Source organism: Gasterosteus aculeatus, chromosome 11 (assembly GCF_964276395.1).
Source record: "Gasterosteus aculeatus chromosome 11, fGasAcu3.hap1.1, whole genome shotgun sequence".
In the NCBI taxonomy this organism is placed as follows: Eukaryota; Metazoa; Chordata; class Actinopteri; order Perciformes; family Gasterosteidae; genus Gasterosteus; species Gasterosteus aculeatus.
Genome location: NC_135699.1, coordinates 7,025,327 through 7,048,859, shown reverse-complemented (window position 1 = coordinate 7,048,859; position 23,533 = coordinate 7,025,327). Strand labels below are relative to the sequence as shown.

The window sequence follows — 23,533 nt, the reverse complement described above, 5'->3', positions numbered from 1 at the left end:
GTTTGGGTGGGGGGGGGCAGTGGGGTTAACAGATGAAAAGCCGATGCCTACGATGGGATAGAGGGTGGGGAGCTTATTGAGCTCCTGTCAATCTTCTCTTCAGAAGATCAGTGGCAGACAGAGGCCCTGGTGATTAGCATTTAGCCAATGGGGATGAAGACCTCCTGTCTGGGGGGGGATGTGGAAAAGGCAAAGTCAGCGATACAGCTGGTTTGCATAATGCAGATGTTTTCCCCAAATGTCTTTTGAACGGCGAGGCCGGCGCACGGGGTAAAAGTTAAGATGCTTTTCAGAGAACACAGCAAACTGTTTAAAACACATGTTAACAATGGAAGTATTCTCATTGGTTAAACAGCAGAATTGTGGCAGAATGAGCCCACAATGAGTTTGTTTTCGTTTCCGTAATTTGACGTGCTGATGAGAAAATTAAAAAAAACACAGACCCGTGTTTGTTTGAAATCATAATCTCTTTGTGTTGCACATGATGTGTGGGTTTCCTGTGCATATGAACCGCTCACTCACAGCAGCTCGTGTTTACAGGCGTCGGTGAGAGACGCCCTTTACTTTACGCACATAAAGTATGTTCTCCAAAGACGATTATAAATTAAGTGAGTCCATCCCCCAACTAAATACATTTCTGATATAAGGTCGTTTTTGCATGGCAAATAATGAGATGGAATGTGCTTACTCGAATCATAAATCCTGAATGTATTTGCATATTTTGAGTGATCAAATGTCGAAGCTTCAAACGTTAAAGAGTGCTTATTAGAGAATAAAGTATTTTGTTCCCATCGAGCCATTGGATTGAGAGAGATACTGAGAGACAAACAGAGCGGCTCCTTAATTACTGGCGGCTCTCCAGGAGAGCCTGCTAGCCGGCATAGTTGTCGGGTGGTTTTTAGTCGGTCTGATGTGTGCTGTCTAAAACCCCAGAGCTGTATTTTCATTTCCTTGCCCCCACGAGGTGACACAAATGTATTCCTATATTGCACTTGGTGCTATTGATTCTTCGCTAGGTGGGAAAAGCAATACGCGGTGAGCAGGAATCATCTCGGAAGCAGGCGTTCATTCCCACCCCTCGGCTCCAGTGCCACGGCCCTGCATGCGTTTGACGGGGGCCCTAATTCGAGCGGCTGGATGCACTGGCATGCTCTGTCGACTTAAAGCCCCCCATCTTTCGGTCTTTGCCCTCTTCAAAAACGCACACCGCCCCACACAAACAGTGAGTGTCACGCGCACGCACGCAGAGACACTCGCGGACACACAGATTAATGTCAAGGACTTTCCTATTTAGAATTCGAAGACATTACACATGCAGATTAAAAGCACAGTTCTCCAGGCACCTCCTCTGCTGCAGGATATTCGAGGGGCTTGTCCCTTTTATTTCCTCCCCTCTTCAAAGTGGCACCAAATGTAATCCTCCTTAATGGATGTGTAATATTACACTTACACCATAATCGCTTAAACATTCATTTATGGAGCCATATTTGGTTGTTCGTGTCCCTGACAGCCTATTTATCAAAAAGTAAACGTGCGGAACCTCGCGCCCCCCTCGGCAATCAATCAATATGCTCCTCTCCCAGAGATGCGTCTCAGGCCCAAATTAATTGCTGTGAAGTTTGCATAACCCCGCGCCCCCCACCCCCCCCCCCCCCATTACCCCGCGTTTAAGAACCTTTACCTTTGAAGACCATTTAGATGACTGAAGGAATCAATGTGAATCTCACATTCGAAAGGCTGATGAAATTGTAAGAGTTTAAGCGGAAATAATATAATGAGAAAAATAGGGATTCAGATTCAGTAATTGGATTTAGCTTAACTGATTTACATGAATACTTTGAGGTACTGAAAATGGCTTTTATATTATAAAATCCATACTGCCATGACATTTTGTGGAATCTCTCTAAGCATGCTTGTTTAGTCAGAATCTGAACTGGTCCTCCTCATAGGAAGGAAATAAATGAAAGAATCCAGATTCCGATTGAATCAATTTTTCTTACCGATTACTCCCACATGTTTAAACTTAAAGCAACCTGCTGGAATAAAATGTTCACATGAAAAAGGCATGCTTGTTTCTGCTGGATTACAATGTGCAATTGCAGACATAGAATGGCGTGTGGGCCAAATCCAACAAATTGTTCTAGTTCATTAAAACTTTTAAATGGATATCTTGGATCTTCCATTGAGACTGCGGAGCCCGACTGTTGTCCGCTCTGCGAAACGGGATTAGTTGATCCCTTTATTTGGGATTTCTAAAAAATATATTGTTGTTGTGCGACTTAATCACACAGAAACAAAAACCTCCCCAGGGATTAAAAGCTTTAAGCAGGGCGTTTAGATGAAATCATGTCCAATTAACTTACCAGATGATTAGTATCAATGAAACACAATAAGATACTGCATAATATGATAATGCAGACAATGGACTTCATTGAAATTGAAGGTCCCCTTTTAAATCAAACAGTTTAATTAATTCCAGGGAGTTTGGGTGTAGAACTTTCTCACTCACAAATGTAAATACAGCTGGTAGCAGATCAAATAAATCCTTATTTTATTGTAACATAAATTTACTGTGACACTAAATATTGTGCAGAAATGACATTTACAGTATTAAAGTACAGCATAGAATAGAATATTCAAAGTCATCTATTTGGCAAATCTTAAAATTGAGATGCTTTAAATAGCTGCGTATCATAGTTACTTAGTTATCTGAATATAGCATCAATCTGTCTTTGTAGACATTTAATGGTGTGACTATTTCTCAACAAAGTGTCTATGGCAATTATCAACATCACACAGTATTACATAATCAAATAATCATAATCATTTTATGTCTACCCAAAGACCTTTGAAACAAAATAGAATTTAATACGGCGTTCTTGAAACAAACAAACCACAGTGACTTGCCCTTTTCATCAGGTACTATGCAGAATGTTCTTTTCATATCATTATGCAAATGGTACAAAAATATTTTCAAAAGTGTGTGTGTGTGTGGCGGTGGTATAAGAGGGAAAAAATATGTTTAATATATTTAATGTTATGAATTAAATAAAGACAAAGCTCGGTATTGGAACTCTTTCATTAAACTATTTATCTAAAAAGTGGCTCTTCATTAAGAAGAAGAATAGAATCGGTGTAACAGAAATCAGGATATTCAAACAGAAACAATGTGTGTTTTAGGGAGGGAGATGTGATACTGATTTTACACATCATCAGGGTTGCAAAGTGTCTTATTGGGATAGAAACGTTAGTGAGATACCAAAGTAAAACTCACTATTAAATATTTGATGTAACAAACTGCTGCGTGGAACATCTCATGCTTTTTCTGCCTGATATATATCGCCAGGTGAGGTATTTACCACTATGGTCGTTTTCATGCGTCCTAAATGGCCAATTCTACATTCCTGAGCATCATCATGTCAATATAGCATTATAGCATTATAGGTCACTTATTATATAAGTGTTTGTCTTAAATGGTAAAAAATATATAAAAGAGAAACAAATTCACACCTTGGAGGCCCCACACACGCACACACATGTATGATTGTCATTTCATAAATATCATTAAGCATATTTCTACAAATATTCTTACACGCTATCAAAATTGCGTGTGAATGCTCCGAATCCCTGGTTTTCTACATGGCATTTATTCCCTATCGCAGACATGCTGTTCCTCACCTGCTCACCAGGTGTCATGAGTCACTTGATTCATCACCTGCATGCACACCGCTGCCCTTTGCCCATTAGCCTCATTAGGGCTGGTCATGCCAGGATTTCAAACACAGACATTTTGCAGGTATATTGATGTGCTGACTGTAATGGAAAAAAAATTCTTACAATGTTTCTTATCCATGAATTCGAAATTGATGCATCATCTATCAAGGAGACAGCAAATAGATGAACAGTGGAACAACTGACAACTGTGAATTACGGCCTAAGCCGTAAGATCTAGGCCTAGGCCTAAGCTTTCCCGCATATGGAGTAAAGAAAGTCAAAACTATGCAGTAAGGAGGACCTTTGAAACATCTTTGTGATCTTGAGTGTGCCAAAAACTGACCAAAGCCAGTTGCAGGTACCAGGTGGACTCACATCAGACAGATCTGGGGCGTAAACTCCTGTATGTATAAAATGTCGGTGTCTTGAATGTCGTAGAAGCTTTCAACACGGACACTGACTGAGTGACTGTGGTGAAAACTCTTCCCTTGCAAGTAAAATAAACTAGGCAAAAGACAACTTTGAATCTTCTGAAGACTTTATTATTGATCCGTGAACAAAACTCTCTTCTCCCGATTAACATAGAAATCTTCCACAACATGACCTTTTGAGGGGATGGAGAGCTGAAGAGCCCAAAATAGAGGAAGCGATCTAATCTTTCCATCGTTTTCTCCATCTGAGTCAAAAGTTGTTTTTTTCAGCTAGATTGGCTTCAAAGCCTGGCACTCTTCCTGGGATTTTAGCTCGTAAACCTTTTCTCTACCCAACATGTGTTTTCTCACGTGCTCCCGATCAGGCTGAAACCATGAAAAGGAGGCTTCATTCTTTAGCTCGTTCCATCGTCAGTTCCGGACAAAAACAATGAGCTTGATTCTGGTTTCACAACCTTCCAATCTTTCTAAATTCAGTTGCTGGATTTAAAAACTAGACATTGCTTTTTTTACATTTTACAGGGCAGGAGAGCAAACCTCCCTGTTTAGCCATGCATGCAATTATGGGACAGGAGTCAGTGGTACTGGACAAAAAGGGGTGATTTTGAAGACGGTAGTAGGTTAGTATGCCAGCTACATTAGTCCACCAACTAGCCCTGCAAGTGCAAGTACCATGTCACCAGGATTTTAGCTCCACCTGTTCTGTGTGGATGAGCAAATGTCACCTCGTAGTGTGGCCGGTCATTGACTCTGAGCCAGACTGGTGTCTCATTCTTAGTTTCCTCTTAACTTTACCTCATTTCCACCTTATGAGATTGTAATCAGCATAGTCGGTGCTGTTTTCCCCCTACCAGCCCTTTCTAAGGCTTTGATTGTTACAGAGGTGTACTGTATCACACATAGTGGCTTACCAACAGACACATTGTTTTTCCTTCGAGTGTTGATAATGATGCAATATTTGCTGTTGTTCGTATTTTCTGTGAAATAGAGCATTTACTGGTGACAGAAACTTTTCACCTCACAGTTTAATCAAGGCTGAGCACACAAGAGTAAATGATCTCTCTAAGAGTGTTCATCAACGCTAAATATTGCATTTGTTCAGCGTTAACTGTTAACCAAGATTTGGGGTTAATGGTAGCTGCTACGATCCATTTACGGGTTCAGGGTACTTTAATTGTACCGGTAGGTCGATTTTGTATTCAGTGACAGACGAGTCATTCCCCCCACTCACAAAAACACAGACAACAAACAAACATGGTAGAAATACTCAAGGCTCTTGTCACTCATTCCACTAAAATACAGCAAACGATATAGATTCATATGAAAAGATAACTGTGTGGCATCTATAGCTTTTGGGCTTTGTTCCTCCCATAGGATTTATTCCTCTGAGGAATGTCACAGGAAGTTGTTTTATACCACTTTGAACTACACATCTGTCCGGAAAGAAGAAGCCATAATTCATCCTGCAAGGTCAGAGAGTCGTCATTTAAAACAGAGCCGGTCGCTTATATTGGTTTCCTAAACGTGAAAAGAAAAAGAGGAAAGTGATAAAGCACAATAGAATAAGATGATAGCGGTATTGTAGTTGTGGAAGCAGGAGAGGATTTTTAAACAAAGTAAACACATATTTGTGAGATTGCACACATTCCACAGTCGGACTTAAATTCATGTTGATGGACACTTCTACTTAGAAAAGGTCGACGTGATTCTGACTAAATGACCGTGCAGTGTTAGTTTTTACAGATACAGATACTGCAGCCAGATGATTTTGCCTTGTGAGTCTACGTGTGACTTGGAGGCACCGAGCGTCAGCGACAGCTACGGCAAATGTGGTTACGAGTGCTCGTGCAGGTTTTCCCGCGAACAGATTTTGTCACCGCGATAGAGTCACACCCACGTGAGATGCAGTCAGCGAACTTTACGGATGTTTGGATGAAAATGAAGGCCGAGATCAAAGAGGGATGTGATTCCAACTCGGGGTCCCGGGAGAGTCGGGCTGGGGAGGGAGGACACAGCCGATGCACATCCCCCCCACCTCATGCCGTTGTTTTGATCCAATTGTTTCTTACTTATTAAATATGGTGTCATCTTTAGTATACATTGCTTTTTTTTGTCACCATTACACTGTAAATGCGTGTGAATACTGACATTCGTTCCTTTAGTCTCGTTCTTAGTTTTAGTTCTTATCAAATGTTCAAATATTATTTCGCAAGTGATCCAAAAATGTCAATAAGAGCGTAAAAAAAGACCTCGAGATCTTTGAGCTTCTTTTCCAGTGGACCTTTCTTAGCTGTGGATGATTAGTGTTGCACCTATGACTGTTTGCATGCAGCTATGCCCTTTTCACAGGACGTAATGAAGGGCATGCTGAATATGTAGTGTTTGACAGAGATTTCCTGCTATGGTCACTGGCTTACCATCAGAAAGCAAACATTAACTGGCAAAGTCTGTGTAGTGCAAATGCGTTTTCGCAAATGCATGTTTGGTGCCATCTGGTGACTTCAAGCAGTGGAGTTGAAGGATTTAAACTACAAGGCGCCTGACGATATATAAAAACAGCTGCTGTACTATTTAACTTGAATCGGTCGGTAGAATAATGAACGTGTCTCAAATCACGCTCTGTTTGCAAAACTAACTTAATTGGGGCCGACCGCCAGGCGATGAGTGTGTTCTTAAGGACAAGTACAGCAGCGCACTGTGCTGTGCAACACAATACATTCAGTCTGTAAGCAGACACTGAAGAAAGGGAGTGTCTCCTCTTCTTCTCCACACTCCAGAGGGAGCAAGTGACCAGTAAAAGAATCTGGAATAAGAGTGAGTCACACAGTGTGTTGAAATCTGCGGCTGATTTGGGGAATTTTCCTTCTGCAAATCCGGTGCCAGCTATTGTCTGCGACATCAACAAGTAATCTTTAGCAATGCCTGTTGGAATGAAGGTGCATCCTAAGTGAGGCAGAAGAAAAAGCCTTTAATAAGCATCTTTAGGAAGTACTGTGTAGTGAGCCGGGCTACAAAGGCTCCCGAGAGAATGTGAAGTGAGTGCAACAACCATTCAACTAATAAAATAACTAAAGAACAACAGTTATTATGACGGAGTAGACCGTCTGATAAGATGTTCATACCAACGTGCTGCAGTAAGTTACACTTCAGGGGGTTTTGATGGTTTTCTTATTCTCCATTATTAATGACGTTTACAATATATATTATGCATGCATGGGATGTACGTGGATCCTCTTTTTGGTGTATTTTTTCCCCTGTGGAATGGTGTGTGCTCCCTGCTCAGTGGGCACGCCTGTGTTTGTGTTGGAACAAGTGCTGGAGGGGCGTAGCCGCACAAGGGCGTGTGCCTCCACCCCTCCGCAGGATCCCTGGAAAAGGAAACTTGACGCTGCTGTCTGCAACAAGTTGCGTGTTTAACTCCAAAAGGTGAATATATTTACTTAAATTCAGAGCTAGATTGTAACTTAACTGTAATCCATGTCTTGTTTTTCATATTCTCTCGCTGTATTCACATTTTACATAAACATATTGAGAACAATCCCAGGAGGATTGTGTTTGAGGGGAAGAAAATCGAGCCCGGTGTGGCTGTAACAGGGTAATACAATATTTCAGCAATAGAATAGATGAGTTATGACCTAAATGGTCTGTCTTCTCCTCTTACACACAAAGAAAAAGTTTCCACTTCCTGCTGCATATGGGACCTGTTAGAGGATTTACTGTTCTGTTACTTTAAGTTCTGTTCCTCTTTCAGCCAAGATGCCCGAAAACGCAGAAGCTGTGTCAGCCACTCTCACCACCAACAGAAACTGCACCATAGAGATAACGAATGTCAGCAGTAACTACTGCCTCATCAACCCCAAGTAAGTCCATAGCGGTGATTAACATTTCTAATGCATGTGAATGTACATCAGCAGACTGGATGAAGAGACGAAACTGTTTATTGAAAGAGAGGTAAACATTCATGAGCGACTTGATACAGTGCGGGCAAAATAAAATGTGACGGTTGCTTCTTAATGCATCTCAAATGTTCAGGGCGTCAACAATCTATTCTGCACTTAAAAATGTGTTTTTTTAATATCTTCATGGCTTGTTTGTGAACTCAATGGCTGCTTTGTTCCATGGAGGAGTAGCCCTTTAAGGGGATGCTTTGACATTGCAATGCCTGATTACATCTCTGAATCGGCATCTTGATGATAAACAAATAGTCCTTTGAGAAAAATGTAGTCTCTGCTACTTTTGTTTTTCTCTGAGTTGGTTAGTTTGGGTCTTTTTATTGTCTAAATGTTAAGTAAAGCTCAAAATGATTTATTTGATTTGGTGGCGTACTCCTCAATATTGTACCGCTTCTTCCACTTCTGCAAGACCAGGGGGGGGGATGAATAAAACAAAACAGTGGATATAAATAAGCCACGTCACATTTATCTAGCTGTGGCAGGACAGACCGTATCTTGGATGGATGGTTTTCATGTGTGACATAACTTTGCTGAGAACATCCACCTATCCATCATGCAGTGACACGCACTGCCTCATTGCACATCGCATGCAGCTACACTCACTGTAACTTAGAAGTCCACAGCAGTACCTGCACGGTCACACTCCATCCATCAGCATGAGGTAGTTCAGGTACCCTGGAAAGCCCAACACTTGAAAAGTACTCTGAAAACTCGTATTTTTCCATCAAAAGTCTGCTAAGTCCGTCCGGTATCGATGGGAAAGGTTAATCTCCCCGCCTCTTCTACAGGGTCTACATGTCGAGCGGCTTCTGCCACCACCCGCCCCAGCCCACCATCCGCACCGCCAGGACTGAAGTGTGCTCCTTCACCAAGGACGACAACACCGCCACGGGCTCCGTCGGCCTGCTGACCTACGACCTGTTCCACATGCAGAGCCGCGTCTGCTCCGAGCGCGTGGCCATCATGTTTTCTGTGCCGTTTGACCACAACCTGTACAAGAACCGGCTGGCCGTGGGCGTGGTGGAGCAAACCCGGGCCTGCGATAAACAGCTGTACAAGCAGCTGTACGATGGGAAAGACCTCACCGGCTTCACCCGCTCCGAAGAACACGGCTGCGGGCTGGTGCACCAAACGGCGTACGTTGATTTCAGGGCCACAATGTCCTCCATTGGCAAAGCCATCGTTAAAGTGGAGCTGTATGACAAAATGGGTCATTAGTTTGTGCTCGGCAGAATAAATAAACCTGATTTGATTTGACTGCTGCTGCATGTTGACATCTAGAAAAAAATCCAAAAGGAGGGGAAGTGACTGATTTTGCTGTCATCTGTACTCTGTGTCCGCTGACAGATATCATTATCTGACAGGCAGCCCATTGATTCTCCATTAGCTAATTTCTTGGGCTTACGTGCATTGTAAACTCCCTTTTTATTTGATCATGATAATAAAACATTCAGACTCAATGATTGTGTTGTGTGGAATATGTCTTTCATAATTGGTGACGAACAGTAATCCTTTCTTAATCTCTTAGCAGGATCCATCTAATTCTAATGAGTAGCAACAGATGGAATATTGGCAAAGATGTTTTTTTAATCATCATGAAGACAGTATGGTTGTTCACTGGCCGTGACGCTCTCCATCACTGTGTAATTAATGTACGGTAAAGGAATGCAGAGGAGATAAAGAGTGAGAGCACAGAACTATCTAGTGAAGTCTTTCTCAATTTGTTCCGGTTATTTTCATCTCTTTCGCAAAATTCCACAAGAATGAGATCACCAAACCAACTCCATCCACGATGCCACGATCAGAAGGAAAAAATGAGCGAGCTGGAAACTGTTTAAAAGTGCCACAAACAAGGGTGTGGTGGATTTTTTTTTTCCCAGAGGGAAAAATACAGGAATCTTGGTTCTCAGCCTTCTTTTTTTGGGGTGGAGGGTGGTGACTAGACGAGGGTGTGGGCTGTCATGGGGTTGGGTAACATGTGGGGAGTGTTTCCATGATGATGGCAAACATCCTGGATCAAAAAAAAAGAAGAAGAAAAAAAAGAAAGAGAAAAACTACCGGCAACACCCTTCTCTGTAACTTTTCCCACTCTCGGACTTGGAAGTATCAGCCGAGGTTCTCACCAGGTAAGTCAACTACAACATTTGAGGAAATACTTTATAAGAAGCTGTAGAGAGAATATAAGGCTATTTATAGAGGAACGCAGAAGCCCTGATGAGGTATTTGTTTGATTTGTATCGTGTATCAGTTGATAAAGGGGCTGATCATTTTCTCTAGTGTTCTCCCTCTAGCTTCATTACGGCATGCTATTTAGTGCTGTAATTGAAGAAGTACACTCTAATGAGGCAAAGAGAGTCTGCCGCTATTCTCTGATCACTCACAACTGTGTTGAAATCTCATTAGCCTCTTGAAATGCATCATTCATACCCGGTGCCCGTTCACGTTCATCTTTGAAGGTCAATGTAGTGCAATAAAGCATGTCAGCTGAGAAGAGAGCGGTGAGAGATTTTTATAGAGGAGTAAGCATGATGCTCGTCATTCCCAATGTGATTAGAGGTGGAGGGAAGTGTTACAGTCACAGCTGTGATGTTGCTCATCAAGGATGGTTAAAAACCCAAATGACCTTTTGTTTTTACAAGCAGACCTTAACACGCATCCCAACATGTCGGAGTCAGCTGAAGCTGTAGCGGCCGATGTGACCAGCAAGAGAAGTGTTACTATTGAAATCGGGAATGTCACCAGCAACTATTGCCTCATCAACCCCAAGTAAGACCTGGCTGCCTTGTCATTTATTTAAAACATATTGCAGAGATAGAAAATAATGTCTAATGTGTGTGTGATATTATTAGGGTATACCTTGAGAACGGGGAGACGTACAACCCTCCTCAGCCCACAGTGCGCCCCCTGAAGACGGAGGTCTGCACTTTCTCCAAGTCCGGCGGCAAAGCGACCGGCAGCATCGGTGTGCTGACCTACGACCTCTTTGAGAGGTCGCAGAACGACTACATTGAGACTCTGGCCATCATGTTCTCGGTGCCGTGGGACTACAACCTGTACAAGAACTGGTTCGCGGTGGGCGTCTACAAGAAGGGCCGCAACTGCGACAAGGATCTGTACAAAGAGATGTACTACGAGAAGAAGCAGCAGGAGCACGGGTTTGCTAGGGAGGAGGCCGTTGGCTCAGGAATCAATTATGTGGGCAGCTACTTAGATATCAAGGCCACAATGAGTCCCCTGGGCAATGCCATCATGAAGGTGGAGGTGTGGGATAAGCTTTTCACACCCATGGGCCAGCAAGCTCACTAGAGGGTCTTCTTGTCACAACATCCAGCGGCAGAATTTGTCGTTCCACCTGAAGTAGACAACGTGCCTGATTTATCAGATGTTTTGCTGCTGACATGTGTCTGTGTGCCTGGGTATTACCCCCCCACACCTTCTCATCCATGAGGCAATAACCACATTCTATAGTCAAAGCCTCTGTCTGTTTTCATAGCATCCGATTTTAAAATGGCATCTTTAGAAATGAGGATGAAAGGATGACTCAAGGGCAGCTTCATAAAACACACCGAGAGCTGTTCTGTATTTTACCGTGACACTGCAGTGCAAGGAATAAACCTTTTTGTTGAAACTATTTGTCTTTGTGTTTGTCTGTTGTGCTCTGAAATGTTTAAAACGTGAAATATTTGAACATATTTTGTAGTAGTTTTTTATTGGAAGAGGGTTAAAGGGTTTCTCCAATGGGGATGAAAGGACGCAGCATTGTGACACGCCCTGCCTTATTTTGTCCGACATCAAAGCAAATACAGCACTGCTAATACACCAAGCAGTATTGCATGGAAACAGTGTAAGACTAACCACAACTTAAAGAGAATAGTTTATTATGCATTATCTTCAAATTGTTTTTTGGAATGCAAAAAGTAACACAATCGACCTTTTTTCAAAATCAAACGCCTGTATTTCTCTTTTCAGAGCATATCATTATGGAAATGTTTTGCATCTTTGCTATTGATTTCTTTTTTGCTTTCAGCACCACAGTATTAGCAGTAGTATAGGACATCACAGACTGACCAATCTCCTATTCATTTTTTATAATCATAATGTTTCCTCGAGCACCAAAATGAAAACAATTATTAAATTGTTGGCTAAATACAACTTGCCTATACAATGTTTTTAGACATATTTGTAACCAGATTTCTGTGAAAGGTCTTCCATCCTGGCGGAATAAGAGGGAGCACTAAAACGTCTCAGCTATGTGGTTAATGTTGGAAACACATTCTTTGGCTCATTTTCATGAAACAAAAATGAATTATTACGTTTCCTTTTTTTTTTTGTTGCAATTATGACAGGGGCTTTGTTGTGGTGGTGAAAGAGACGTGAAAGGACAAGATGAAGTCCCCATTCGTTTTGACTGCTCAGGACCTCATTACGCTTACTAAAAGCTTCATAATTCTTTAGTTGGTGAGAAATTACAATCTGGACACGTTATCACACCATCAGACATCTCGCTTTGCAGAAGTGTCAGAGCCAAGTTTAGTGTAGAAACAGTCATTAACCTCGGGAGAACGTGTGAGCTCGGTTTACATCACATTCACAGGCAAAGTTATCCGTTCCCCATGAGTCTATTCTGGATCTAAACCCCGCCTTCCTGATCGGGGTTTTCCCCGTTAGATTCACGATGCTTTTGCTGGATTAGCTGTTCCAGCCACAAAGCAGCCCAGATCAAAGGTTTTGCTCACTGTCACCGTTTGATTTGCATAAAAGTCGTACATAACGTGGAGGCATAAACCCGGCCTGTCTAGGCTCAGTGCCCGAGGCTTTGTTGAGTAGAAATCAGAGAAATTATAAACAGATGAGGGACACTAAGCACAAACTTTTGTCTGTCGCAGCTTTGAAATGATAAGTTCCCACACAATCCTTTCATATTGTCCTTTCCATCTCTCCTCTATGCTTAGTGTACCTGCACATAAATCTTTCTTCTTTCATGTTTTGCATCAAATTCCTTCCCCTTGTGTGTTTTTGTGTGCGTTTGTGCGAACATTAAATGTGTTTCAGCGTTTTTTGTGATGAGCATCTCTGCGTGTTGGGACGCGCGCCCCTGTGCATGCAGAGATGGGTTTATTTATATCAAATGCATTCCTTTGTGAATTATGCCATTTCCTTTTAGCAAGTCTGAAGAAAATCTTTCCAGAACAGACTGGGATTAGACTCCTTCAACAGGAAACAAAACACATGTGAAAAATGTATTTTACGGAGCAGATAAACTTAAGAAGCTCAGCAATGGTGGATTGAAACCGATGCTTTTTTTTACCACTAAACAGCGGTGATGCTGTTTGTCACGGTAAAAAAAGCGTCAGTCGAAATCCCTCCCGGGGTTTTCAGAGGAAAGGGAGGTGGATGAGTGCAGCTGCAAAAGATTTCCATAAGACAACAATCAACTGATCACACTAAAACAACAGTAAGGCCCCAGCTGAAGCCACAGCGAGGAGAAGAGAAACACAGAAAACCTGCAAGAGGTTCAGAAGCGCATGTGCAGCCTTTTAGAGCCTTTTCTGATTTTACGAGCATTTTTGTTTGGTACTCCTACTTCCTTAACCCACTGTTGCTGTAGTTATAATGCTATAAGTAGAAAAGGCGTGCGTCTCCTCTCTCTTTCCAATTGGAGACTTTATTTACCGTCACCAACGTGACTCCACAGATGACTCATTCCCACAAAGCCCGGTTGATGCGCAGAGAGCTCAGAGTCTGATCTTAACCTGCGACGAAGACTCAACTTGCAGGCCAGTTTGAATTTCCATCCTCCTGTTTCCTTTGAAGCAAAGCCTACAGGGCAGAACTGTATTGTGTATTGACTCAAACAGGGAGGGTCCAAGCAGCTTAAATGCTTTATTTTCAATAAGCTGAGTTTAGGGTGTGAGCTGCAGCGTGACCGTGAGCGCATACTGCATTACACTTCAATATCTTCTCTCACGGAGGGACATGGAAGTACACAGGGGAGCTATTTGTGGATGCCTTCAACTACTAAATCTGCTCTCTAAGACTGCCATCTAGAGGCCCTGTGGCATATCAAGTGTACTCACACAGATTGCACTCAAAGCCGTGTAGTGAAATAGTACTGGATACCACGGCGGACAGTCAAATAAAATCGATGTATTTTCATTGACTTGAAGCAGAGGAGCTGTTGGTGTGTCCCTAGAGACCTCCTCATTGTTAGCGGACAGTGCGGCATTGCTGTGGCTCTCCCTCTTCTCCTGCTATTCCTGGCTCCTAACAGATCATGACATGCAGCGGGGACTGGCTCTCGAATGTGTGCGTCAGGAGCCTGCAGCACGGTCGCTGCAGCTCAATTACAAGCATCAGTTTCAGTCTGGTTCCCCGCTAGATAGTTTGGGCTTAAAAAACACATAGAAACGCCAGATACGCACTGTTCTGCATGTACGTCCTTGTTATTCCAAAAGTTCAGGTGGGGTTCATTCCTGTGCAGAATGTCTAATCATTTAATCCCGTTGTTCCTAGCAGGCTTTGGAGATTGTCTCATGATGCTACTTTGTTGTTTTGTAACATATCATCATGTAACAACACAGAACGCCTGTTCTTTCAGGCCTCCCTCCAAAGCCCAATGATCATAATGAACATCACGCTCAATTTACCGTTGATATTGTTATTTGTTGTTGACAGGCGAGCTCCCTCTGGATGTTTCTAGGTTATCCAGCAGCGGCTCCTGGTCGTAGTTTGGGGGTAATTCTCTATAAATGTTTATGTTGACATTCACCGGTTGGCGCAGGTCCTGCTCCTTTTCCATCATCTGAAACAAGTGAAGTACATTTCCGCCTCTTGGGGCTGAAATGATCAGCTGGCCCCGTGGTTCACGGTTGTCCGTGCTCTGTATTTCTTCGAGTTGATTCTGACCCATCGTGCAGGTACTTATGTCAAAGCTACTTGGGATCATTCAGCTGCAGGGTCAGATCTGACACAGCAGCGCCATCTGTCTGGATGTCGCACAGCAAAGTATTTACTGGTGTCATTCTGAATAAATCACCGACTGAGTTTTCATCCAGTCTGGCAAAACTCCAGAGTGGAAGTGCTCCAATAAACCAGTCGTTTAATAGTATATAAGTACATCTGTAAAAAAAAAAAAAAAGTGATTTCCATTACTCACCAATTTTTGTGCCTTCACGCTGACGCCGTCTGACACTTCTTCTCATTCCGGCCGCCAAAAGTCCCCGCTCACACCCCGGAGTCTGCCGAAGGAACCAGCGGTTGCCGTGCAGATGCACCTTACCTGGTGTCCTTCCAACCACTGTGCCACGTCTCTGCGTCACGGCAGACACCGGCTCCCATTCTAGAATCACATCGTATAAACTTGCAGGTGTGCCATGTATACTTTTAGCATTGATATCTATAACGTAACATCTCCGCTGTGCCATTGGTGGCTGAAAGAAGGTTTAGCCTCAGTTCTTCTTTGTTTTCATCTTTGTTGAATCAACAAGCTATGATGAAATAGGCCTCAGACTCAAATGCCGGCAATGTACAAAAAGATTTTACAACAAAAAACCTTTTCTTTTTTATTTCTATTGTCTGCTTTTGTCTTAATTTTTTGTTTCATCAGTTAGTATCTGACTCTTATTTTGGTGTCAAAAAAGAAAGTATCAATGACTCAATGACGGATTTGTCATTCAAAACTGTCTAACTAACCACTGTCAGACATCCCTCGGTCCCTCGGCTTTATACAACCCCACAGGCTCAAGTCATCCCACTTCAGCGTCAGCGCAGATCGCTGAATGTGGGAATGTGTTGCAGGTCCGCCGATTCATGTGCTAATTGAGTGATTGTGCCGTGGCATCGCTGAGGGACGGGAGAACAAACCATGGGCCTCATGTACAGGACTTCAACGGCATACTTCACAGTGCTGTTGCTATGAGATGCCCAGAGACCCCTTTGTTTTCTATTGTAAGCCTTTGTAGTAACTGACATTGTTGTGTTGCTATTAGAGTATATATATTATATATATTTATTTACGGTAGGTGTACAATATATAGCAGCCTGTCACTGTATCACATGGTACCACTAGAGAGCAGGTTTCCTAACTGGACACAGACTTGCGTATTGTGTATGTTGACCCCTTGGCATTCGACCTGAGTTTACTGAAACATTTAATGTAATATGTGTCTAGTTGAATATGATGGATATTGTTTCTCTGAATCGTGTCTTGCATAAAGTTTCTGGCCTGCTGTACCAGTAACGGAGTAACACAGAATTGGATGAGATTAGAAGGGGAGTTGGGAGGAGGATGACCCGAGATCGAGAGAGGAAGAAGGCCACGGAACACACTTTCCTACCCAGCCCTGCTAGACACACACACACACACACACACGCTCTAACACAGGCCCACCCTGAAGTGTTGTGTTTGCCAGATGAGGGAGTGATACATGACTCTTGTCACTGCTTCCTTCATTACACCAGCACTTGTGCACCATAGAAACCACACCACATTGCGGTGGTTGCTGCAGTGCAGCGTAGAACTGAGACACAAGGCAACGCGTCCTGCACTGCAGGGAAAGGGCTGTTTAATTAAATACTGACAAAGGATGAAGGGTACTTTAGCCACAATGAAGCTGCAACGCTGTTAGTGTATTTTAGTGGAGAACATGAGCTGAACTGAATACAATAAGCTCCTTTCTGTTATGATTGTCTAAAACCAAATGAGAACCAGTCTGGATGAGTAAACTCAAGCAACCGCCGACATTCCAACTATAGATTTATTTGTATAAAATATTTTTAAAAGTATATCATAATACATACAGTAAATGGTGTGAGAGCCGGCAGAATGTCTTCTCTCAGATGGTACAGTAAGTCCACTAGGTTCTGACAATGGCATAATTATAAAATATCATATAAATACACATTTTGATCTAAATCTGAAAGCACTTAACTATGGCTTTATCGTCATTCAATACGGAACAGGACATAAGTCAGGCGAAAGATAACGCCTGTATCTTTGTGTTGTTGCTCAGTGTTTGTCCGTCCAAACTGGATGGAAAACGAAAGATTGTTGGCGTTCGGACGAGGGGAAAGTGCTGAAGGATTTCATGAGGTTCAAAAATACCAGGAAAAGAAACCTCTCTTTCTGAGCATTGTGTCCCATCTGTGACCTCTGACCTCGAACGCAACGCTACTCACGTAACCAGACCCGTGCATCACGCTACACTCATTTTCCTGTTCTTTCTCCTCACAGATAGAGGATCCAATTCATAGACCGAACATGGACACTTATCTGTGTCAACTTCACACTGAAAAACAGCAGATCTACCAACTCTCACGGTTTCGCCGTGTGACACACGCTTTTGCATGTTTTCACACGCACTCACGCCACACAACCAATTTCTCACGGCAAAAAATAAATTCAGATTTTGGGCCGAAGCGCGTTCGTTCGTTTTCAAACTCCCCGACGATAGACGGCGCTAAGGAGCGCGTCTGTGAACCCATTCGCTGCATAGACATCCTGTTTACCCCGAAGAGTCCCGGAATTAGCAACAGAAGAAGGTTTTCAAACAGACACAACCGCGGGAGAAACTAAGGAGGAGCAAAGACTAAGGTACGTTAATGACATGTGGTTCAATTAAGTACTCACTCTCTTAAACTTTAAATCTTGAAAGAACTGATTAGTTGTGTTTGTGTGATTTTGAGTGGTGAATGTAAACTGTCACAACAAGCAGCAGGAGAGCACCTTGTTAACCTCTTGGTGTACTGCATGCTCAAAACATCATAGCATTGTTTATTAAGCCTTAATAAACAATGCTTGATAAAAAATGACTAACCAGCTTCTGATCTCCTTCTTAATACCTTTAAGAAGGATCTTTTGTTATTTTATTTATGTGTATTTATATTATGTGTATAAATTGTTTTGCTTTGAAAAGCTCCTGTTTAAGCACTTTATTTGTTGCACTTTTTTGTTTGATAATGAAAAATATTTTTCCCTAACTAAACTTGTCATTTTTTGCTGAACATGAATCATTAAGTGCTCTTAATAATACAATTATTAACAATATAGGTGAGGTTTCAGTTAAGAGTTAGTTGAATACCATTGTAATCAAAATGTCAATCAACCTAAATTGGTCAAATCTTAAACACGGGTCTATTAATTAGGCTATATTGTGGTACATAGACAGTCATTGAGGCACAGCAATAGTTTTCTGGATGAATGTTCAGCTCAAGTCTAGAAGGCCCCACAAGTCATGAGCAGATAAACATGAATCAGAATAAGTTCAGGCATACCACCCAAAGATCCACTAGAATGCATGAAATAAGATCTACTTAAACCAGAATGTCCTTGGGGTGGACCATCAGCTACGTCTCTGCTTCTCAGAATGTAACCAATGTTGTCCATCTCCAGCAGGCCGCCCCTCTCAACGACGTTGGGCCCCACAAACCACCAGAATGCAGCGTACAACATGGGTACTACGCCAAATGAATTCCGATTTCCTGATATGAGCCACCAACGTGTGTGGCTGCGTGCGCGGCAAAATCTTGGTCACCCCCGACAAAATCTCACTCCAAGGTTTTTTGAAAAGTTGGCAGCTCTGAAACAGTAAGTTGCCGAGTTACTAGCTCAAAGCAGAGTGGCTGCAAGACACAATTGCATCAGGAGAGTCCTGGGGTTCGGTAATACAAATGACCTCGTCTTTGATGAACACAACTGCTGTCCGGCGCACAATCAGGGCCGTCAACAATAACACATTTTATCTTTGCTGTTGCAAGCTACACAGCTTTTGTCATTATAACCCTGAATACTTGGTTCTCCAGTAAAAAATCAAGCTCTGTTTTCTGAATAGTGAGTGCAAATTGTTATGAATAGATACATATTCAGATCTTGAGTGACGTGGTTGAAAACAAGACCTTTTTCTCACAGTATGTTACAGGAATTTGTCACAGTATGTCTCTGTTTGCCTCGGGTAAGGTTGTCGACACAATCATTGTGATGCCACAGATTACGACATTCACTCTTGTGTCATCTCTTCGATGCAGTTCCTCCTCGGCGGATATTTAAGATATTTCATTACTCTGCAAAGTCACTGGGGAGGTGAAGGCGCAGCTGCGGCGCGCGCGTGGACGAGCTGTGGCCCTCCGGTTGGGGAAAATGGAAATGCGATATCGTTCATGATGTTGAGAGATTTCCACGAGGTTGTGAATATTTCAGGGCCTGCCATCCCCATTCTTGGTCTTGAGCACGACGAGGCTAACCATGACAGGGATCAAGCAGATGGGAGTCATCACCAGGGCAAAGACAATCACCGGCGGTGGGTCGCTCAGCTCCTGCGAGGGACAATCCTTGAAGTGGCTGGAGTGGATCTCCACAAAGGTCTGTTCCACCAGCGGGTTGGGCCATGGGATCATTAGACAGTCAGATATCTCCTCGGTGCATAGGCTGAGGTTGCTATACAAACTGCAGTGTGGAGACACACAGCGCGCAGAAGAGGATTCAGACGTTTCATTTGACAATATTTTTTCATTTTAAAACAAATTCCCTGCAAATATGAACACGCATTACTTACCCGCCCACGTTGCTCCAAGTGCACCATTCAGTGCTGTTCAGTAATGCCATTGCGTCATAAAATTTCGTGATACATTGAATTTGGAGCAGAGTGGAAAGGCAATCCATGGTTGGTCCGTGATAATGAATATCACAAAGTCCGCAGTAAATCCCACACATCACGTCAGAGTTATTTCCACAAGCTGCATTGTCAAAGAGATTAACAAAGAAAGAGAGATTGAAATTATAATATAATAATACATTGAATGGTTATTTATTAAAGTGATCTCCATTAAATGCTGGGTAAACAGAATGACGTGAAGGTACATGACTACAATTATTTAATAAAGTGGTGTCACATACCAAATGACAAGGCGGGGGTTTCTGAAGTGGCATCTTAAACAAAGAGGAATAACATGTTTAGATTGAAACATTTACATTCAGCTGCCATAAACTCTTTAAATCAAACGGACAACAGCAAAAGTAATACCAGGTCTTTGTGACTAACTTCATCAGATAAGTTCATCAAAGACAAACATCCTAGCAAATGTCGATGCAAAGCGTATGTTTGTTTCCTGCTAGCTCGTGAGATCATTTACGTGTCCAGCACTGAGCCAGGCATTTGCAGCTGTAGAAGGAGACCACACACTCACCGCAGAGAAAGCAGAGGAATATCCCAATGAAACCAAGTGCTCCCTTCATGTCAGAAAAAAATGAATAAAGGTGCGATTCCCCCAACCGGTGACCATGGATAACAAACCCTAAACTTCTCAGACTGTGTAGAGCGAGGCGCAACAGGAAACCCGACAGGATGGAAGAGACGCAGTGTAACCTTCGGTTACCAGATGTCCAAACAGTGTTACCCGCGGTTACCAGATGTTCTTCGAAGATCTGTCTGACGGGCCTGCGCCTCGGCAGCCGCACTTCCCCTCTCCGACACACGTTTCCTCAGGATTTTCTTCCCTTTTTTAACGGGGTGGAGGCAACAAAGGTTGTCCTCTCCATTCTCCCAAATAAAAGGGAGCACACCCAAGCTGGGCTGGACCCACATCTGAAAACCCTTTACTCTCTAACTCTTGTTCTGCTTTTTAGTCTCAGTTTCTCACAGTCGAAGGCCTGGCCAGCTCACAGCATGTGATTTATTTGCCTTTTGGGCTGCCTCTGCCAAATAAGAAACATGAGTAAACATTCAGGACTTTGCTTTTTGGGGTGGATGTTATCATGACTCTGCAGGGTGTGCTGTGCAGACAGCAATGTTTCATGTTTGGGTTAATTAATAAAGAAAAAAAGATAAATAAGTCATTAGACTGTGCTGAGATTCAAAGGGCCAACTGACTGATAATTCCAAAGCTGGAAAACTTTTTTCACTGTGCTACATCTGTTAAGTAGGTTCTCACTCTCGCCATTCACCACTGTAACAGAGGTGGGTTCATTGATTGAATGGAAAATTAAGTGTAAGACTCTTTTCTCACAACCGACTTTTTCATTTATGTCACTGAATCCACACATTGGGCCTCTCACAACATCTGTTTGCCGAGCAGGACTTTTTGATTTAGTGATGACATCAGGAAATGTTACTTTTCTGCAGAGGAGGAGCTCAGAGTTTGTGGGAGTTGGCAGGGGAAGGAGGGAGGGGGGGAGGAGGTGGGGTGGGTGGGGGGGGGTGGGCGGGGGACAGTCAGGGGAGGAGAAAAAAAGAAAAAGGAAGTCACAAGAGGAGGAACAGTGAAAGGGGCGCTTTCCAGTTGTTTCACAACCCGGAGTTCATGTGCTGATCCCAGACGTTGCATGGGGTGAATGACGAACAAATTCAGGAAGTTGAGCCAGGTGGGATCTTTTTGAAATGAGGTTTGAATTAACCTTTGACCCAAACCCACTACGGGCCTCGTGTCTACTGCTGTTGACCCCTCACTGGTGGAGACCTCCCGAGCTGTTTGTCTTGGATTCTCATGATAGCACACACAGGCAGATCTTGGCAGGAACAGGATCGCTGTGCTTTGCTCTCTTCCTCTGTCAGTTCCAGCAATTGAGTTCAACAAACTGATTCAAAACAACCCCCCCAGTGCTCACAAATACATAATCAGTATTTTTACTGTAAAATATAGAACATGTAAATAACTGTCATACATTTCTGCTGAAATATTAAAGTAAGATTAAATCGAAACCGAACCATTAGCAGAAGTCATTTGTTGTTAGGGAGACACTCAATAATTGAGTAAAAGAAAAGAGATGTAATCTTACTGGCAACCTCCGTCACTGTTGAGAAATACCCTGTAGAGGAAGAAGGGGATGTTAGTCTAAGTATGCATGAGCAGAAAGCCTGTGCTTTGTTTGCACCTTCAAACACGCATGTCGTACCTGTCGGGGTGGCCGGTGGCGCCGTTATCTTTTCATTGACCAGACAAACCACTGTTGAGCAACCTGCTAAAAGAGAAATCAAATAAGAGAAGAACTGGATATTGGATTTGAGATATATTTTTAGATAGTAAAAAGTCGACACTTTGACACTTATTAAATTAAATTGAACAATTTTCAGAACATTTAACGGTTGAGGAGACAAAGGAAGTGAAGAGGAACGAGCTGCAGAGAGTGAAGAGGTGAACGCATCCTCCCTTTGTCTCCCAGTCTTTTGAGGAAATCTTAATATATTCAAGTCCAGCATAAACTAACAAAAGATTCACCTCCCACCAGAATAAAACATTTTATTAAAGGAATAGGAGCTAATGCTAACGGCAGTATGAATAATACAATCCACTGAAATAATCGGGTGATGACATTTGTAGGAGCCAGTGTAACATAAATTCTTCTTTAATAACATATGTGTTGAGACAGATTGGTCATAAACCCTCCTTGGCCCTTAAATCAAACTGTTCAAGTACACAACTAACTCACGAGACTTCCTAAACGCCTTTCTAAAAGCCACTCAATCATTGAAATCCCCGAGCATTCCTCTGGAGAAGTGAGATAGAGGGCAAGTAAAACAGTTCAATCATAAAGTGGGAAAGAAATGGACAGTATAAATCGTCTACTTACCCCAGATGAGAAGAGTTATAAAACACCCAGAGATCATAGGTGGGAAACTAGTGGCTGTCATTTTGCCTGAAAACGCTCTGCTCTTCTTCTTCTTCCCTGGTGGGTAAGGATTACATATCTCAACCTTTTTGCAGGAAGGCTCTAAAAAACAACAGGAAGCCCTCATTTCCTAGGATGGGCGGATTCGCACAATGGTACTGAGAGCCTCTGACAGGGGTAGAACTACCGTGGACCACTAGTGCATCACCACCTCTCTCTCTTTCTTTATCTCTCCCTCATCCCACTCTCGGCTTTGCAACAGAAAGAGAGAGAGAGAGAGAGTTGGGGAGAGCCCCACCCTCTTTTTAGGACTCCCTCTCTCTGTCTTTACCTTTGCCTTTGATATCTGCCTTCATGAATACAGGCGGTATTTTGATTTCAACTATGGACTAATAAAGTCTTGGACTTCAAAAAAAAAAAAGGCAAGCAGAAAAAAACTGAAATACATTACTTTGGAATTGCTCGTGTCCTGTTTCACTTCCTGTCAGCTGTTGTTAACATATATTGCAACAGTAAATAAACTGAGGTACATGTGGAATGTGTGCATTTTTAACCACCAGGGTTCTTTGTTGTAACTGATTCTGAGGAAGCCAACAGAACCCTGCCGTCCACAGTTCCTTGAAGACAATGCCTGGATGGATGGACCAAAGGCCAGAATGAATTTTCTTCCTATTAAAACTGGGGCACCTTCATTACCCACAATGCAACTAGAGTGCCGACAGTTCAGCTGGAGATGTGGTTGTGTTATGCTGGTAGCGGCAATTTGCTTTGAGTCCCCTGCTTTGAAAGACTGCTCATGACCTATGAGCAAAACGTTGGTGGGTTTGTTGTGGTGT

The 23,533-nt window shown here is 42.7% G+C and overlaps 3 protein-coding genes across 5 annotated transcripts; 2 read left to right on the top strand and 1 right to left on the bottom strand.

The window, feature by feature from the left end:
• Positions 1–6,657: 6,657 nt before the first annotated feature.
• On the top strand, positions 6,658–9,558 carry LOC120828154 (uncharacterized). The gene is made up of 4 exons (XM_040191555.2): positions 6,658–6,959; positions 7,459–7,571; positions 7,897–8,005; positions 8,887–9,558. Exons 3-4 carry the CDS (start codon positions 7,902–7,904, stop codon positions 9,314–9,316), a joined length of 534 nt encoding a protein of 177 aa, XP_040047489.1. The 5' UTR covers positions 6,658–6,959; positions 7,459–7,571; positions 7,897–7,901; the 3' UTR covers positions 9,317–9,558.
• A 343-nt stretch (positions 9,559–9,901) lies between these two features.
• Positions 9,902–11,729, top strand: LOC120828153 (DELTA-sagatoxin-Srs1a). Of its 2 annotated transcripts, none has more exons than XM_040191553.2 (3): positions 9,902–10,224; positions 10,741–10,864; positions 10,948–11,729. In XM_040191553.2, the coding sequence occupies exons 1-3, from the start codon at positions 10,092–10,094 to the stop codon at positions 11,402–11,404; spliced, it is 714 nt and encodes a 237-aa protein (XP_040047487.2). In that variant the 5' UTR covers positions 9,902–10,091; the 3' UTR covers positions 11,405–11,729. The 2 variants fall into 2 exon arrangements, with proteins under 2 accessions (XP_040047487.2, XP_040047488.2); XM_040191554.2 differs by having other exon boundaries at positions 10,070–10,224; positions 10,738–10,864.
• A 5,111-nt stretch (positions 11,730–16,840) lies between these two features.
• On the bottom strand, positions 16,841–23,162 carry ramp2 (receptor (G protein-coupled) activity modifying protein 2). Of its 2 annotated transcripts, none has more exons than XM_040191865.2 (6): positions 22,659–23,162; positions 21,984–22,049; positions 21,867–21,896; positions 19,989–20,021; positions 19,648–19,828; positions 16,841–19,538 (listed from the first exon to the last, which is right to left on the bottom strand). In XM_040191865.2, exons 1-6 carry the CDS (start codon positions 22,822–22,824, stop codon positions 19,289–19,291), a joined length of 726 nt encoding a protein of 241 aa, XP_040047799.2. In that variant the 5' UTR covers positions 22,825–23,162; the 3' UTR covers positions 16,841–19,288. The 2 variants fall into 2 exon arrangements, with proteins under 2 accessions (XP_040047799.2, XP_040047800.2); XM_040191866.2 differs by having other exon boundaries at positions 21,984–22,046.
• Positions 23,163–23,533: the final 371 nt, after the last annotated feature.